Raw genomic sequence first — 19,439 nt, forward strand, 5'->3', positions numbered from 1 at the left:
CCCCCACCCCCCCCCCCCCCCCCCCCCCACCACACACACACACAATTTTTTTTTTTTATAACCGACCGTCCAAAACATTTAAGCCGACAAAAACATCACCAACTCATCATTACCAATGGGGATTGAGGCTGTCAAATGGCGAGGAAAAGGTTGCAGACTCAAATACTGATTATTTAAAAGCGAAAGGGAGCCGAGCATTCACCTAGCTCAGCATCAGTGAACATGGCTATGGCTAACGAGTCGAAAACAGTACGCAGAAATGGAGAGCTAAGCGAATGATAGCTAGATGGTAGGAAGGCGTGACAGGCCGCATCCTGAACTTGTACTTGGATGTGAAGGTAAATAAGCAATTTCGTATTTCATTCTGCCAAGAGGCATTCATTGACTTTTGAATGCATATTTTTTTTATGCTATAGATAGCAAGCCGTGTGTGTTGTGTATTTGAATGGGTTGCATGCGATATCTGCTAGCTAAATAGCAGAATGTTATACCAAAAGCTGTCAGTTTTGCATGTAAGCGCTTCTTTGCAAAACCCCCAATGTTTGTCAAAGCAATGTGCAACCCAAAGTTAGTAGTTCCCGTAGCTAGTATTGTGCAGTTATGCAATTTTTGCAGTGGCTGAAAACAGTTGCTGATTCTGAATTTCTGTCCTCCACACAGGATTGGTCATCTACACTACTAATGTGAAAGGCAATCAAAAAGATGCGATTGGGAAATAAAATCCATCTCCCTCCGCTGTCGGGGAAACACATATTTTGACTCATTGGCATCTGTCAAAATTCAAAGTTAAGATTTTCCATAACGTGGTCAATATTTCGCCGACGTCTTATAAACATGCAATAATAATTCATAATAATTATTGTTTTATTTCCAGTTAGGGGGACTTAAAAAGTGTGACACATTGCTCAGTTCATACGAAACTATATGCAGTAGTAATACCCTAGTAATAAACAATAAATACATTCTAATAACAGTAGTAATAAAATAGTCATTCGGCATACTATACTTACATTTGGAAAACGATTAATTTTTAGTAAGACTGACATTTAAAAAAATATATTATTACTAATTTTTATTTTATTTAACCTTTATTTTAATTTTAACAGGTGCGACATATTGAGACCTAGCTCTCTTTTTCAATTGCGCCCTGGATAATACAACATAAATATACACATTGTTATCAAAACCATGTATAATTTGTTTTGTGGCATCTATGAATGTGATGTTCGAGGTTCGTGATTGCATTTTCATCACATACTTTATCCCTTTTCAATAATTTTAAAATGACATGATTTAAAAACAATATATACGTGTGTATATATTATATACCTTTTTTGTTGTTGTGTGTGATTTATTTTAAGCTAAAGAAAATGTTATTTTATCATACATACAGTGGTGTATCATAATTGTACAAATGTTGGTGTATTTACAAATGTCAGCTGTTCAATTTAACAGTTTTTATCAAACAGAAATATGAATCTTGACTAATGTAGTCTCTGTTTTTCAGTGAGGAGAAGAAAACATAATCTCTTCCCAGAGAATGAGTGAATAAACTGACGTGGATGAAGGGAAACGATTATATGGATGAAAACACTGTAACTGAAACAGCCAACCAACAGCTGTTGACTGAAGTGCTCTCTAATAAAGGTTGTTCTGTGCCATAAAACACCAAGAGACCAACAACAGACCAACAACATTTGCACACCAAAACAAGGCCTTTTCTCCCCATGAAACTGTACAAAGTGTTTAAGTCTAAATAAAATGGCACCAACCCATCAAGATAAAAAGAGAATACGGTATCCACGTTGAAAAGAACTGTGAGAACTGTTTGCATTTGAGAAAAAATACCCTTTACACTAAATAACCCCATTCCCCACACACTTGCTCCCTCTCCTGTTGGATGGAGAGTGGGGGCAGTGGACGATCGGGCGGAAGTAGCAGCAGCCGAAGTGCGCGAACAGGGGGGACCGGCAGTGTTATCGGTCGGAGTTCGGGATCGAGCCGAGGCGACTCAGGCAGTTCCAGGTCAAATAGTGGCACTGCAGGATCCCTCGGCCGAAGCTCGTCCATTGGCGGCAGTGGTGGGATCATAGTCGCTGCTCCTGGTGCTGGAGGTGTGGCTCCTGCACCCCCATGTGCCAGTGAGTGGGAGATGTTCCAATTTGGAAAATACAATTTGGACATAATAGAGATGTTAAGCGGACACCAGGCCCATCAGTTCAAAGGCCTTGGGTTAGAACGACAGCTACAGCATCAGCAGCAGGTGCAGCTTCACCAGCACCAGCTCCAGCAGCAACAACAACAGCAGGCCGAGACCTCAGGAGCTCTCCTGTCTGGGCTAGGCCTTGGGTCCCTCCAAGGGGCCAGAAGCAACGCCTTTTCCGATTCTGCCTCTATTTTCGCAAAAATGAGCGCCCCTCCTCCTCCCCCTCTACAACAACAACCTTCTTCGTCCTCACATAGCTCAAGATCCAAGTCAAGCAAGATGAGTAGCAGCAGCTCAAGCCATGTGTCGGGCTACCCACAGTTCCTGCGTTCCTTCCACCCGACAGAGGCAGCTCTGGCACAGGAGCAACTGCATTCTGGGGTCGGCCGCTTCGAGCACTTTTCTGGGGGTAGCAGTGGTGGGGGTGCTGGGGGGTTGGGACTTGCCCCACCTCCACCACCCCCTCTGCATCCAGGCCTCTCTGTCCCCCAAGCATCACCTGGCCCTTCATCCTCTTCCCCCTCCCCCTCCAGTTCAGTGGTAACTAACAATCCCCCCAGTAGCAGTGCAGTCACCTCTCTGGGACACCAGCTGGTTGGGGCCCAGTCTGATGCACGGAGCCTTCATCAGCAGTTCAGTTGCATGCTAGCTGCTAATCAGTACTTTCTCTCTGGGGTGCCTGCTAACGCTAGCTTAGAGCAGTTTCTGGTTCAACAGGGAACCCACAACCACCTGGGGATAGGTTTAGCTCAGAGTGAGGGATCTAGCTCAGGCCTTGCTCCGCCTCCAGCTCTGCATTCCTCTCATTCGCATGGCCTCTCTACCGCTCAGCCACAGCAACAGCCTCCACAGCAGCAGCAGCTGCCTCCCCATACCCTGTCCCACCCCCACTCTCACTCCCACCCTCACCACCCCCTACACCCAGGCTCCCAGCCCTCTTCCCTGGGTGGTTTTGACTTCCAGGGCATCCCAGTGCTCTCCTCCAACCAGCTGGCCTCTCTGATGCAGCAGGAAGCAGGCCTGCCGCTCCCCCTGCCGCTTCATCTGTCCCTCTCCAAGGATGACGGCAAGGGGGACAGCAGTGGGGGCGGAAGCAGCAGCAGTAGAAGGAAGAAAGCGATGGCTGGCTACCTGCCACAGAGGAAGTCAGATGGCGGCAGTAACAGCAGCAGCGGCCACAGCAGTGGGAACCCCAATGCTAGCAGCAGTGCAGGGGGACTGGGCCACGACCCCTCCCCAGGGCTGGTTGGGGGGGGGGGTGGAGGGGTTGGCATGTCAGGTTTGGGAGGAGATCCATCCCTCCTTGCCTCTTCATCATCATCATCATCAGTTGTCTCATCCTCCTCTTCCTCTGGCCCCTCCTCCACTGCAGCATCAGTCCTGGTTACTAATGGTTCTCACCTATCCAAACCTGATAACATGGGCTCCATGCCATCTGCATCTACACAGGCTGACACTGAGCCCCTCTATAACTGTGGTGAGTGTGGAAAAACCTTCACTCACCTCTCCAGTCTTCGCAGGCACCTGCGTATGCATGAGTCTACGGCAGCAGGTACTAGCAATAATGTCAGCATTAACCCAAACCCAACTCATATCCAACCACTAACTGACCCCACTCTCCCACACTCCACCCAGGAACACTCCACCCAGGATCTGAACTCTCAATCTAACTCGCTGTCCTCCCAACAATCATCCAACTCAGTCCAGGCCTCATCTTCCTGCCCCAGCCCTGACAAGACCTTCAATTGCTCAGATTGTGGCAAGCACTTCAAGAAAAAGGGGCACCTCCTCCAGCATGGCGTCATCCACTCAGAGGCTCGCCCGTATGGCTGCAGCATCTGCTCCCGGGCTTTCAACCGCCGTGAGTCGCTGACGCGACACGAGAAGATTCACCAGGACAAGCCCTTCCGCTGTCCAGCCTGCGGTCGATGCTTCCGGGAGAGTACCTCTCTACTCAACCATGCTGCCTCTGGCACATGCGGCAAGCCAGGTAGGGCATCAAAACCACAGGGCAGCAGCAAGGAAGGAGCTGTAGGGGAGGGCAGAATGGGAGGAGGGGGCGGAGGAGAAGGTGGAGGAGGTGGGGATTACCAGGGTAGTAGAGGGGTGATTTATGGGAAAACTGAGGAAGATGAAGAGGGTGTGATCATGGGAGGTGAGGGAGGTCAGAAGTCAAGGCTAGGGTGTGATGGTGGTCTGTTTCAGTCAGAGAGGGGAGGGAATGCTAACAGCAGGGACAGGCCAGATGGTAAATACCCCACTGATTACTCTCGGAATCGTTACACAGGCTACCATGACGACCACCGTTCTCAAGGTAACCCGTCTCCGTGTTACTCTGGAGCCTCCCCCTGTGGCAGTGGGATGGTGGGCCCGGCGCTGAGGAAGGCACCATTGGCCCCGACGCTGCACCCCCACCCTCAGAGTCAAACCCAACATCACCACCAACAGCACCTCCCCCTGTCCTCTCTCCTGGATGACTCTGAAGACGACGTCACCAGCTCTGTCAACAACGCCATCTCAGCCATCGCCGCCGCAGCTGCCGCCAACTGTGATATGAACAGTGGGAACAGAGGCGACGATAGGAGGGATATCATCGGAGGACTGTTGGGGGGGCTGGACTTAGGCCCCTTGGGGTCCCCTTCATCAACATCTGGGATGGATAAGACCTATAGAGGAGCAGGGAACCAGGATGGTATGAGTGGTAATGTGAACCACAACCAACAGCAGGGGAATGATCCACAGAACCCTGCTGCCAAACCAAAACGTACCCGGAAACCCAGAAAGCCCAAAGACCCCAACGCTCCCCCTAAACGCAGGCAGTACACCCCCAGAGCTCCCAGGGAGTCGAGCAACATCCCGCGGCCATATCTGTGCAGTGTTTGCGGCAGGGGGTTTGCACGCCGCGAGACCCTGCGTAGGCACGACCGTGTCCATACTGGGGAGAAGCCCCACCGCTGCAGTACATGTGGGAAGCACTTCAGAGAGGCCTTCCACCTCACCAAGCACCACACCGTTCACTCTGGGGAGAAGAACTACAAGTGCAGCCTGTGTGGGAAAGAGTTTGGCTACTCCCAGAGCCTCAAGAGGCACGGGAAACTCCATCAGAAAGGGGAGCTGGAAGAGGTCCCCACAACACCAGGAGGGGAGAACCTCAACAACTTCAACACAAACCCGTCATGTGGGATGGGCCAAGACAGGGAACAGAACCAAGGAAACAGCTCCTCCTCCTATTATTCATACCCCCAAGATGTCAAGCCTCAAGGCTCCAACAGCCAGCCCCCACCCAGGCTCTACACCTGTGCCATATGCTGGAAGTCTTTCCGTCATCACTTCCACCTGACGGCTCATCACCAGACGGTCCATGAGAACGGAGGTGAGAAGCTGTTCAGCTGCGAGGTGTGTGGGAAGGCCTTTGCCTACTCCAACAGCCTCACTCGACACAGGCTGTCGCAGCACGGCCTGGCCCGCACCGGCCCTGACAACGCACAAGGGGACGGCAGTGGGTCAGGGGTAAACAGTGCAGCTGGTGGTGGAGTGAGTGGGACTGCGTCAGAGAGCGAGGCAGCCACCAACGCCCTCCTTCAGATGGCACCTTCCACTGAGGGCCACGGGGGGCAGCAGAGTCACAGTGTTGTCACCCACAGTCATCAACAACAGCCACCTCAGCCCCCAGCTGGCTACTCTCCCCTTTTCTATGATGCTGGTACAGCCCACTCCTCAGCCTCCAGCGTCCCTCCCTACTCTCAGCCCCTGCCACCCAACTCCACAATCATGCCCCCTCAGCACCAGCATTCCCCAGCAAGGGTGAAAGGGGAGCACATTTACCCAGCTGGGTCCAGTAGTCACACCCTTCACACCACAGCTCCATTCCAGCCCCTCACGGAGCTGCCATCCGACCACCATCACCACCACCACCACCACCATTCTTCACATCACCACCACCGTTCAGAGCCACAGTCCCAGCAACCACACCCCAGGAACATCCAATCACACGATGACATGAGGAGACACAAGAAGAAGAGAAAGTCCGACAGGAGGGAGGGAAGGGGGGACATGTGGGGGGAGTCCTCAGGCTTCGTCAGAGACGAGGTGAGGAAAGACCAGAGGAAGAGGAGGTCTGTTTTGCAAAAACAGCTGAGGAAGAAAAAGCTTCTGTTGAAGATTAGACGAGGGGGGGGAGCGGGAGGGGGAGGATATGAGCTGGTCACAACAAGAGGGATGAAGATACAAATCCTGTCATCTCTCAAAGTCCCAGTGAAACGTTTTTCCTGCTCCATCTGTCCCCACGCCATGTTCGCCCGCCAGGCCGGCCTGCTAGCCCACAGGGCAGCTAAACACACCCAGAGAGTCCTGTCCCCCCAGGAGCGTCTGTGCTGCGGTGTGTGTGGGAAGCAGTCTCACAGGCTCCTGGAAGCCTTCATCCACCGGGCGACTCATCGCGCCCGAGGGTCCTTCTCCTGCAGACGCTGCTCTGCTCGCTTCTGGAACGCCCCCCTCCTCCGCAGGCACAAGGTGACCTGCCGACATAGGGCCAAGGGACTTCCACGAGGTGGCGCTATCCGCCTGAAGTTGTCCAAGAGGGCGGGGGAGAGGAAGAGCAGAGAGGAGCAGGGGGAGATGTCGCACTCCCTGCTTACATTGTACAGATACTGAGCTTGCTGACTTCTAAGGTAGTGGCATTTAGATTTTCATTGATAGGAAAGGGAGAGGTTATCAGTTATGGAGTATACATAGAAGAAGATGGACTTTAAAAAACAAAAGCCTTTGGGGGGGTGATTGAATTGGTCTGGTGTCTGTCTGGACCTCATCAACTCAACCCACTGACTGTTAGAACGAGTGTTTTAACAACATGAACTACTGTAGATCAACCAAGGATCACCCGGAATTCTTCCATCCAAACTGTATGGGAGGATGTTGAAAGACATGACTGTTTTCATATGATCATTAACCCTTAAGTGCATTGACACTATGCTTGGCTGACACTGTGCAGTTATTAGACATGTTTAGGTGATTTGACCTGCTAATTTAACTCTACCCCCTCAGCCTTACTAGCATCCCTTCTATACCCCTAGCTGTATGATAACTCTGTCTCTGCTGTGTACTATGTCTTGTTGATGTTCACCTAGAGCCCTTTTGGGGATTTTTTTAATGTAAAAAGTGCATTTAGTAGGAGTAGGGAGAGGGTGGGACACAGACTTCTGGTTGGTAGAGAGGCAGTCTGTTTGTCGGTGCATGTGTGTTTTTTGGTCAGTTTGTTGCGGAGGTTGTGAACTCACTATGTGATGATTAATTCAGTACATCCAAAAAGGACGTGTTTTAAGCGTAAGTTAACAAAGTCCTGAAAAATGTCCCCAGTGATTTAATCACGTCTTTAAAAATACATTTGAGAATCTTAATAGATTGAAGTGAATACCACTTCCAGACAAAAAAGTGTATCTTACAAAAAGCCTTGCTAATCATGACTTTATTTCATTTTCATGCCTGTGGAAACAATTGTAGCTTTTATACCAAGATATTGAGATCAAGACAGGATGAACAAAGCTCACTGTAACGTATATTGTGTTAATATCTTATCACTGCTGTGTTTCTGTTTTCACAAAGTACTTTATTTAGCTTTTACTGTTCCTTCATAGTAGCAAAAGCAGTTATGATTACATGCATTAATGTGTGTTTAACTCCATCTGTCTACCTGCCAAACCTGGATTCTATCCTGTCCTCATGTTCATAACCCTGTCAGGCCTTGTTTTATCTTCTAAAGAAAAAGAATAGTTCTAAGTACATTTATATCACTATATTTACTTAAAACAAAGATAGTTGTTGATTATACTTCAGCATTGAATAAAACATAAGTGTTCTCTGCTGTTCTTTTTCTCCATGTATCATGTAAGGCTAATGATGAAGAACGGCATAGTTACTGATAACTAATCATGTGGGTATTGACTCTATAATGAGAAAAATGTTACAAATACCAAAATCAGTATAATAGTTTTGTCCCAGATATAGTTAAATAGCTGTGTGGGCCTGATGGATTTCAGGATGTCATCATGGATATACAAATGCATTTCAACTTAGCACAACTATGGTTATCCAACAGGTCAATTCAATTCATGTTGTGTACTCAACCAGAAATGCTTATTTTTGTTGCTTTGCTTTCTTTCTATGACCCCAATTTGAAATGGCCACAACTCACAACCACCCAAAATAAATAAATAATGGACATCTACAGCCTGCAGTATTATGTTCATTCCACTAGATGGCATTAGGCAACTCATTTCTACTCACTACTCTGGCCCCTGTGTTTTAGTGTGTGGCAGTCACATGTATTTTACACCGATAGGGGGTGGATTCAAGAGTCGGAACGTGCAGTGTCCATGTCTGAGCTGTGTGTGTCAGTGAGTGCGCATGTCTGAGCCGTGCGTGCATGTGAGTGACTGAGTGACCAAGTGTGTACAAATGTGTGTGTGTGTTTGCAGACTCATGCTTGCATGCCAGTGTGAGATAAATCTATTTGTGTACGACACAGATAGAACATCAACATAAATGCATACATACATAGTCTACATACAGAATTGCAAGGCAGTTATGGCTGTCCTACTGACCTAGTTCTGTTAGTTTGTGTGGATATAGGCTATTGTAATGTAGACTACAGTATTAGAGTTCACCTTAATGAAATATGACAGCTGTGGTCTGTTGTTCTGGTTTGACTTAAGTATTTTTTAGGTGGCAGCAGCACTGTCACACTAACTGCTATAGAGGGATATGCACATTTCGCTTCATTATGTTTATTCCCTCTGTTTCAACACCAAATACTACTAAACATCAATCATTCATGTCTAAATACAAAAAGAAACATGAAATGCTAACTATCATTTTAATTTCTAGATACCTGGTCTGTTCGTGTGTTAGTGCATTTCCCACATGTCATGTAGGACTACAGCCGGGGAAGCATATTATAGCCTACCTATCAAATCAGAGTCACCTTTGTTCGCTATGTACATTTAACCTGGTGAGATGGTGCTGCCACAATAACAAGAGCCTACTATAGCTTAAAGCAAAATTGATTATGATTTAAAATAGAAAACCATTTTTAGACCATGTGAATGTAATTTAAGGTCATTGTCAGTCTTTTCTATATTCTAACTACCTCTTCTGTAGGTCTGTTCTATACTCTCTCAAACCTTCTCAAATTGTTCTAACAGATGAATTATCATGAATAGGTCAGGCATAAAGGCATGCAATGTTCGTTTTGCAGTAAACACACATGTATGATAGTTTATCATCAATCAATGTATCAATTGTTTCCCCATGAATTATACTCATGCTGTTGGCATATGCCTATTTGTAGAGAAAACAAGTGACTGGTACACACAGTAATATCCTCAGAAGGATGTATAATTGTTCCTGGGATCTGTCTAAATATTGTTTTCACGATGTCCGACTAGCAGTCAAAAAAAAAGGAAACAATTTCCTGTGGCTCTTTGACTGTGGGTTAAAATACAGTACTGCAGACACCTCGCGCTGTTCTGCTTTGAATCGGTCTCACGCGGCCGTAGCATGGGGGGAATCCGTAGGGCGGGGCGGGTGGCCTAGTTCTTTCCAATAAGCGCTCACTAGGGGAGGAGACATTATTTTCTCCAACCAATCGAAACTAGAGCAACATGCATAAGGGTTGCACCTCCTCGTGACTGGGCCATGTGCGCTATTACAGCTATTCTGCTTTTAGGAAGCAACGTGCTGCTGTGTTCCTTTCGCCTGAAAACCCGGCAGCCACTCACGTTTTCTCTGGATTACAAGCGGACTGGGAAAACTGTAGTCTACACTCAGTTGCTTGCTCATAGAATGGTGCAGGGCCCATTGCCATTATAATGAAATAATCACATTGGCAATCTATTTGGGCAATAATCTGTATGCCTAGATGAACGTTCTATAGAGGATATGTATCAAGGTCCCCTCAGTTGCTAGTGTCATTTAAAGACGTTAATTCAAAGTCATAATGATAACGGTGGCGGGTGATTGCTAACTGTCCATTTGTTTTCGTCCGTCTGTCCATGAGCATACAAACAACAAGTGCTTGGCGTGCCCCCTCGAGGTGTGGCACGAGGGGGGTTGTGTGTTTGTCATGCATATTGAACAAATAAGCCAATCATGCCTTCTCTCGCGCCTTGCCCTATGAGTTGTGACGTCACGTGAACTGCCCGTGTTCGTTCCAGCTGAGAGGACAGCCGTCGCGCAGCCCAAATCCAAGCCCGTGCTTCAGTACATTGGCTTCACAAAGTACGCGGGGGAAAAGAAGACCCCCCCCTCCCGAAAGAACGATAGAGCGACAGGAAAGCTTCAAGAAAAAAGTAATACAGCTTGTCACCCGACAAATAGCGCGCGTACTCAGAGCCTTCTCTGTTTTTCGCACTTCATTATTTGTTCATTTGGCATTGTGGAGTAGGACATTATTTTTCCTTGCTTCGAGTTTCATTTTGATCATTTTTGAATCGTCATTTGTTTGGGGAGTTGATCAACTCAGGATATTTTTCGACAACAACTTATTGTTTTCCAGCTCGGATTTTATTTTGTCCACCTTTGAATTGACCATGGGCACCAGTCATTAGTTTGACGTTTTACAACTGGTCTCTATTGGAGAATAACATCTTGATCTGCACCGGGGATTTAAAATAATATACTGTTGCACCATATCTACTGGAATACTGTCTATTATAATGATACAACAGTGGATATAAGAACACTTCATAGCCTAAATAGAGGGAAAGGTAAGAACATGTTTATTGACATTCTAAACAAATCAAAGGGACACGTTTTGCAACTATCGCTACACTCTGGTATACTGAGCCTGGGAGTCAAACTTTAATGTTCTCATAGCTTGTCGAGATATGCACTCACATATGCGTTTTATATTACTTCAACAAGTTTGTAATGTCATTTCAAATAGACTATTCATTCCACCTGGTTTGTACCCAATTCTAATGATAATAAATGTTCATTCAATATTCTCGTTAATTGAATAGCGGTGATCAATCTGCCAGTCATTTCGACTCCGCCTGCGCCCCAGGATCCTAATCAACAACCAGGTCCGGCCAACTATGTCCAGGCAGCTCACCCAGCTCCTGACCCCGGACCTCCCAGCCGGCGCTAGCCCACAGTTCGGGAATTGCAACCAGTCTGGTGGCTCCATCAGCGGTGGACACCTCAACTCCATGGCTAGTTTGAAATCCCTCCTGCAGCATCCGATGAAGGGAGACCGTGCAATTCTCAAAGACTGCTGCGACGTTAAAGGTGAGAAGATAACTTTGATTTAATTTGATTGTTACATTGTTATCATGCTGTTACCTCTGAAGGCTCTACAGTGCAACAATGTTGCTGATGGAGTTTGCTGCACTTAAGCTAACAGACACTGCATGCCTATGTTGTTTTTCTGTTATTTAGCATATTTTGTAACTGACATTCAATGAAATCATATCTACCAGTCTCCATTGTCTGCCTGACTCAATTGAGTACAGTACAGTGAAGACAGCTGTGCTCACCAGCATAATTTAATATCTGGCCCTGCCATTGTCACACGCACATGACACATGCACCACTGTCTGACTGGTGTGGTTCTTCAGTACAGAACTCAGCTCTGAATGATGATTCATGATTGACATTCTGCAACCAACACACACCATAGGATATACATGGTGGTGGCAGTTGTCCTTTAGAACTGATTCATGGTCAGTTTGTATTTTTACTACTGATAATACAGGTCAGGACCAGAATAGGGAAACTTTGTATCAGAATAGAACTTACACTCTTGAAAGAAAGGTGCTATCTAGACCCTAAAAGGGTACTTCGGCTGTCCCCATAGGAGAACCCTTTGAATAACTATTTTTGGTTCCAGGTAGAACCCTTTTGGGTTCAATGTAGAGGGTTCTGCATGGAACCCAAAAGGGTTCTACCTGCAACCAACAAGGGATCTACCTGGAACCAAAACGGGTTCTCCTACGGGGACAGCCAAATAACCTTTTTGGAACCCTTGCTTCTAAGAGTGTAGGATCAAATACTCGTTGGAAAATGTTAATCGAATCCAACCACTCCTATAGTATAGAGCAGTAAACCAGAAAGCATATTATGGGATAGTAATCATGTTCAAATCATCTATAAGTGACTTTGTTGAGCTTCACAATCAACTTGAGATACTTTTGGATGATTTGGACATGCTAATATCGGTCCCATGACTTGAATAGGATTTGTCCACAAATGCTAAAACGTTAGCATGTGGAAACAGTGCCAGGGAAACTACTGTCATACCTCCATAGACAGTTTACAGGGTAAGGAAACCAATATGCCATTATCCCTGTAACACATTATTACATGGTCATTAGGCATAACAAACACTTTTATCCAAACACAAAGGTCACTCACTGTCCAATAATGACCCCCAAATGTCCAATAGAATGATGGTGCCATCCCATGTTGCACTCTGCTGTGAGCTGAGCATGATGTTCTCATATGGATTATAATCTCAGCCCCTCCAATCCCTTGGCATAGTTTTAGATTAGCATGCAGATTAAGACGACATCTTTTGGTATAATATCTGACATGCTAAACAGTACCAGCGAGGCCTGTGGTATGGATGCCTATATTACCAAATTCATTTGTCTCACCAAATATAGACATAGACATGCAGACATGTAGTAAAAATCATATTGCTTTTCATCCAGCATTCTGATTTGGATTCTTGTGCAGTTTCTTGTATGACCATCTGTTACGGTCTGACTGAAGCATTCAGTGGTGTTTGTGCACATAGCAGTGCAGCTGATGCATCCAACGGTCACACCATTCTACAGATATCATCTATCTCTCAGTATCTGTAGAGTTGACACATCTATAGGATCATTGTGCCTCTGGGCCTCAACAGCTATGAGGCTTGGGCCACAGCACCCTCTTGTCTCATTTAATTAAATGAAATAGGTTTACAAGAACGCCTACAGCTTTGGACATAAGATAATTATATCCTGTCATATGACCCTAAGTAGTTCCCCCCCAAAACTGAAAAGCAAAGAGTGTATATGGAAGAAACCTTGTGAGGAACCAGACTTGAGGGTGTGTATATAGTGGGATACCATGACACTTAAAAAAAAAAATTATAATCCCCAAATCACCTCTGACAGCACCAAGGGTCAAACATTTGATGTGACAACAACTCTTGAGAGTTCCAACCCCTGTTCATCCTTTACTAACCAATAACCTCCATTTTGTCTCTCTCCCACCATCCCAGACAAAGACAGAACCATCACAGACATGGATGAGGACTCCTTGGGTGGCGGGAACGGCGGCTGCAACATGCGTAGCGGCAGCAGCGGGGTGAGCAGCAGCAACAGTAACGTCAGTGGAGGAGGAGCTGGAGGATTTAACCAGTCTGCGTTCCTGGGACCCCTCCTGTGGGAGAGGACCCTGCCAGTGGAAGGAGGCCTCTTCCAGCTGCAATACATGGACCTGGAGGAATTCCTCACAGAGAACGGCATGGGCGGAGTCCACGGCCAGAACAGTTCCAGTACAGCCCAGATCCCATCCCAGAGTTCCCAGTCGGCGGTGCCCAATCAGAGTTCCCAGTGCCCCCCCTCATCGCCCCCACCCTGCTCTTCAGCCTCCTCCTCGTCATCCTCATCTTCCCCGTCGCTCATCGGCCTGGAGGTGGCCCAGTCCAACATGCAGGGAGGACTTGACTATGGTGAGTAACCCGAACCGAGTGTCGGAGGAGGGGAGGGCAACATACAGAGATTTCTATGATGATTTTATCCCATGGATACAATACGGAACAGTGTACATCTGTTTATTGTACACATCTTCAGTAGGAACATGGGGAGAGGGGTGGAGATTGAGACGGTTTATGGTGATTCTATGGAAAGGGATTGTAGGGGTGGTGGGTGGTTGGTGAATGTATCGTAGTTCACATGGTATCGACAATGTATTCAGTGGTCCAGTTTGGCCAAATGAAGCAAGGATTATGGTGCCATGTTGTTTTGGCCTTGTGAAGTGGCAACTAGATGAAGGACTAAAATGGAGGATCAGTGACATGGCAGTTACCATGGTGACCCTGTATCAATACAGGGTGGTTATGTCCTTAGAGAGAAGGCTGTAGTAAAGTCTTCATGTGATTCAGCTCTTTAAGTTGTCCTCAGTACTCATATTGAACTCCTCTCCTATGGTGACCAAGCATCATTTTCTGTGAAGCCAAATGGAATCCCTTAACGCTGAGTTAACTTGACAGAGAGGGAACAACAAGGAGGGGTTGAGAAAGCAACGACAGGAATTTCCTGTAGGCTACCCTTCACACTGAGCTAGGTTTAACATTTAGGCTGCCTGAGAGAAAGAGACAGAGGAGACATTTAACAAATGCATCTCACAGCACTGACAAAGGGGTTTGGTTTGGTCGGTTTTATGTTCAATTCAGGTCCAAACAGCCATTTACTGAACACTAAGGTCTTACTGTACATAGGGAGATCAAGACAGAGATAAGGAGGGGAGGGAGAGGATGTAGGTGTGTGTAGTGAGTGTTTGTGATCGCGTGTCTTTAAATCTCTCCTCACCTCACACGCTACAGCAATGTGCACGTGCAGTGTCCCTTCACGTGCCGAGGCTGTGAGCACTGGAGCAAGAGAACGAGAGGCAGGGCCAACCGGAGGACTGGGAGGAGCGGAGAGGCACGAGGGTGGGAGGGAGAGCGAGGGGGGAGGAAGAGGTTCCCATTGCCTGCTGATACTGAAGTTCAAATGGAATGTTTGAATGCAGAAGAGAGAGATTTACAGAGATAGTAATGATTAAGATGTGGTGCTGTACAGTAGATGGGAAATGTCAGTAGCCATTGTATTTAACCCTTCATAAACTGGTTGTTTTTTAGCTGCATTTCAGTTGTATTCAAATGTCACATGTCACAATAATACACTTTAGACAGTTTAGACATGAGTTAAATACGACACTTTCACATTTACAAGACAAATCGGATATGAATGTAAAATAAGCATTGATGAAGCCAAATTTGATATTGCGGGTTGGATGATGTGTTTGCTACATAGTCGTTACAGTGTAACACAAATTATGAGGCAAGACAGGAGAACGTATTTGTAATGATCTGATTTGAGTTTTCATTCAGACACCTGACCATTGACTTAACTCGAGGTGGGTGTAGTGTAGGCTGTGTTCTGATTGTGTTCTCGTAAAGGAGGAATAGGAAGAGGAAAAGGCTGTTTGGGGTCTTTATGATAGGAATGTCAAGGTGTTATGTGCATTAGGCCCTAAAGGGGGTGAGTGAGCTTTATAGAACATAGGGAACTGATTTCAAGGGGTGGGATGACGGTTGTATAACAGTTTTAGAAACATTTCAAGAAAACTGTTAAAACCAGCCTTATAGGAGTCTGGGCATGTTGATAATAATATTAAACCAGGATTGAAATATATACTCTGCCTAAAAGGGTGATATTTAATTTTTATACACAAGATAAATTGAGAAAAGTGCTCTTGCACATGTAAAGTTCCCATTTGAGTTCGATTTCTCCATGATAATTGATTCATATTGAAGTGAAACACACGTTCACGATAGTTGGAAACACGTTGGGCTGTAGAAATCACACTTGAAAGCAGGGAGAAAAACGTTCCTGTTTATTAGTTTCTCAGAGCAGAAAGTAGCTCCCTTCCACCACCTGGTGGACTTGGTCTGTAACTGCAGCCTATCATCTCTACAGCTCTTTTACTTTACTTATTTTGACTTGTAGATAAATGTTGTGTGTTATTGCTTTCTGATGGACCTGAGGGGTCAGTGAGTCATAATGTATCTACATGGAATCTCTTGGTTCATATAAAGGTTTAATAAGAAAATAACAACCGATTCTCTCTCTTTCAGGAGGCAGTCAATCGAGCATGAACGACGACTGCGGCTCGCCTGGTTCCTCTGTCTCCTCTTCGTCCTGCACTCCTCTCATGACGCCCACATCCAACGGTCCAGACGTGATGGGTGGCTTTGAACCCGACGCGGCCGACGTGGCTCTGTCCAGCGTGCCCGGCCAGGACGCCTTCGACCCCCGCAGACACCGCTTCAGCGAGGACGAACTCAAACCACAGCCCATGATCAAGAAGGCCCGCAAGATGCTGGTGCCAGCAGACCTCAAGGTTGGTAGTCAGAGAGTAGGTAGAAGTATTAAGAGTTGGTAGAAGTTGTCCCTAACCTCTGGTCCAGGGTCAGATCATTCTCTACAAGGTAATGTCAGTAGGTCTGTATCTAACGGTGTCTCCCTCTTTCAGGATGATAAGTACTGGTCCCGGCGGTGTAAGAACAACGAGGCAGCCAAGCGTTCTCGTGACGCGCGGCGCTTGAAGGAAAACCAGATCTCGGTCCGCGCCGCTTTCCTGGAGAGAGAGAACCAGGCACTCAGACAGGAAGTGGCTGACATGAGGAAGGAGCTTGGTCGCTGCCGCAACATTCTCAACAAATATGAGAATCGCCATGGAGACCAGTGAAGAAGAGGAGGAGAAAGAGAAGGAACTGATGGGTGGAATGGGGTGACATGATGATGATAACGATGATTATGATGATGAATGTATGAGACGATGAGATGGGTGATATAAAGAAGCTCAGGTGTCACGTTTTGATGATGTCAGAGTGGGCAGGGTTAAAGGTTAGGGACAGAGAGATTACATAACCTGGAGGACTGTTGCCCCTTTAGACGAAAGAAGAGAAGACGTGACTTTGAGGATTTTGATATCGGAGAATTGTATATTTTTATATTAAGACTAGAGGGGGAGCAAATTTTGGAAATCATTTTTGTATATTTTCTATATGAATGGGAAAGATGTAAGATATAGAGAGATGGAGGGCTATGACAAAATATCTTTTTACAGTAGATTAATAAAGGAGATGCTATTTTAGAGGTGTTAGACAGGGATTTTTAGACAGGATTCAGAGTCCGGGACTAGGAGGCAAGGCATCCATTTTAAACTGTAAAATAGAGAGCAAAATGATTTTAAAATTGTACAGTTCAAAATCTCTTTGTGGATTTTACTCAAGCACTTCATTTGTTTTCTTTGTTGTGTTTCTAACTGATGGGGTTTTGGGCTGAAATGGTAGGAAAGTGAAAGAGAGAGAGAGCGAGCGAGAGAGAAATGGGAGAAACACTATTAACCCAGCACAATCTTCAGCACTTGTCCAGTGTTTGTAAATAACAAGTCCTTCATATTGTTACAACTTTTGCAACCTTTTAACAGTTTGGACTGTTTAGTAGTTGTCTTTGGTGCAACAGCTCTTACATTTGATTATAGCTGCACTATCTCCTCTGTCATATAGAGAATTGTATTATGTGACCCCAAGACTAGCAGGGCATTCAATCACACTACAGCTAATGGATGGGGCGACTGTTAGTTTTTATTATGTATACTATGAACTCATATTGCTGAGCCCTTGGCCATCTCTCTCTCTCGCTCTCTTTCTGTCACTTTCTGTCATTCTAGATTGCTGTCAGTTCTAACTGATATTGAATATCTTGCCCAAGCTGGGTTGGTAGGATTCTTTAGTTGTTCTGGTTACAGTGGACCGTTTTGATCTTCTCTCTGCATTGTGATGTTTTCTTCCTTCCTATGTTTTTTATATCGAATTGATCCAATCCCAACACGGTTAATGTCGCTTACAACCAATCACGAAAAGGCTACTTTTACCCTTAACCAATCCTAACAACCGGTCTCTGTGGTTCTAGATTGTATACATAATACCACAATGTCTTCACACCCTCCTAAATAGTCCACAAACTACCCAGGAAAAAGCACACTTGTGTTACTGTACAATATTAATAATTTTAGCTAGCATTCTTATTATTGGTAGAAGATAAATATTGTCTATATTGAATATACCAGTTTGTGTATTTTACATAGGTATATGCTAAGTGTGAATGTTGCAGAGATGAGATGCGTGTATGACTGCGTATATGCAAATTATATTCCAGGAGACGGGGTTTGTGGTAGGGTGTCATATCAAATGTGACCCTATTCTCCCATATACCTAGGGAATAGGTTATCATTCGAGATTATGCTATTATTACTCTCCCCATCGATCGGAATGGTGTTAAATTCTCAGATTTCTGGGACTAATAAAAAAGCCAAAATTTTAAATGTTGATTTATTAAGGTTGTTGATACTTTCTGTCAGTTTTCCGGCATTTCTGTGTTGTTGAGCATCGTCTTAGTATCCACATAGTGTCGTGTTTCACTACCGACTCACTAAACCCAGGGGAGAGAAAGGGCCCAGTCAACCCAGTGATAGTGCTTCTTTTCCTCAACGACCATGTTATAAATAACTACCATTACTATGATTATGATGATTGTTACCCCCCTTTATTGTTGCTGTTATATATAATTGAATGATTTTATTTCTTTGGATGAACATGATTTGTTTCGTATTGAAGCATCTTTGAACTCAAGCTATCCTCACAGAGAGACTATTCAGACATGCATCCTTGTTTTTATGTCACTTCCTGCCCTGCACCATGTACATCCTGTTTTGGTCCTTCGAGGGCCGCTGGTTTGTTCATAACCCCTATGGACAGTTTCTATCCGGACTTCTCTGAAACACAGTTCCCAGAGGAAGACGGCCATCTTGGTTTCTCTGTTGATCATGGATTCCACAATCTCGCTGGCTCATCTCATACCTGGAGAACGACAGCGGTAGAATCCCATGTACTTCTGACTGTACACGTCTGTTCAGTTCTCTAGTTGTGTATGGACTATGCACGCTAGCCACAGTTTTCCTCTTGGTTTTCAGCAGCCTATTTTCACCTCAGTGACTGTATGTATGCTCTCCCAACTGGATGTTGTTCCTGATCTCCCTGATGTGGATGATGATAACTCTTATAGTGACTTTTATTGAACTACAACTACCCATCTGCACCGGTGGTGTCCACTGTTCCAGCCCACTCAGTGCTGGCAATGGGGATGTCGTCGAACTTTCCCGAAAACACAAATAAAAGATTGTTCTTACTTACTGCTTCTCTGTTTTCTTTATATTTACTCACGTTTTACATTGACATTTTTGTTATTTAGCAGACACTCTTATTCATCTTAAAATACACAATATATACAAAAGTATGTGGACATCCCTTCAAATTAGTGGATTTGGCTATTTCAGCCACACCGTTGCTGACAGGTGTATAAAATTGAGCACACAGCCATGCAATCTCCATAGACAAACATTGGCAGTAGAATGG

The 19,439-nt window shown here is 45.6% G+C and overlaps 2 protein-coding genes across 4 annotated transcripts; both read left to right on the forward strand.

Moving 5' to 3' along the window:
* The first annotated feature begins 31 nt into the window (after positions 1 to 31).
* Positions 32 to 8,431, forward strand: LOC116352817 (uncharacterized). 2 transcript variants are annotated; one of them, XM_031785510.1, is made up of 3 exons: positions 32 to 338; positions 1,508 to 4,196; positions 4,494 to 8,431. In XM_031785510.1, exons 2-3 carry the CDS (start codon positions 1,901 to 1,903, stop codon positions 6,857 to 6,859), a joined length of 4,662 nt encoding a protein of 1,553 aa, XP_031641370.1. In that variant the 5' UTR covers positions 32 to 338; positions 1,508 to 1,900; the 3' UTR covers positions 6,860 to 8,431. The 2 variants fall into 2 exon arrangements, with proteins under 2 accessions (XP_031641370.1, XP_031641366.1); XM_031785506.1 differs by having other exon boundaries at positions 1,508 to 8,431.
* Positions 8,432 to 10,381: 1,950 nt separating this feature from the next.
* On the forward strand, positions 10,382 to 19,212 carry LOC109881831 (hepatic leukemia factor-like). 2 transcript variants are annotated; one of them, XM_031785518.1, is made up of 5 exons: positions 10,382 to 10,968; positions 11,224 to 11,491; positions 13,473 to 13,925; positions 16,095 to 16,375; positions 16,493 to 19,212. In XM_031785518.1, exons 2-5 carry the CDS (start codon positions 11,299 to 11,301, stop codon positions 16,706 to 16,708), a joined length of 1,143 nt encoding a protein of 380 aa, XP_031641378.1. In that variant the 5' UTR covers positions 10,382 to 10,968; positions 11,224 to 11,298; the 3' UTR covers positions 16,709 to 19,212. The 2 variants fall into 2 exon arrangements, with proteins under 2 accessions (XP_031641378.1, XP_031641384.1); XM_031785524.1 differs by having other exon boundaries at positions 10,383 to 10,968; positions 16,095 to 16,360.
* The last annotated feature ends 227 nt before the right edge of the window (positions 19,213 to 19,439 follow it).

Source organism: Oncorhynchus kisutch, linkage group LG2, assembly GCF_002021735.2.
Source record: "Oncorhynchus kisutch isolate 150728-3 linkage group LG2, Okis_V2, whole genome shotgun sequence".
Classification (NCBI taxonomy): Eukaryota; Metazoa; Chordata; class Actinopteri; order Salmoniformes; family Salmonidae; genus Oncorhynchus; species Oncorhynchus kisutch.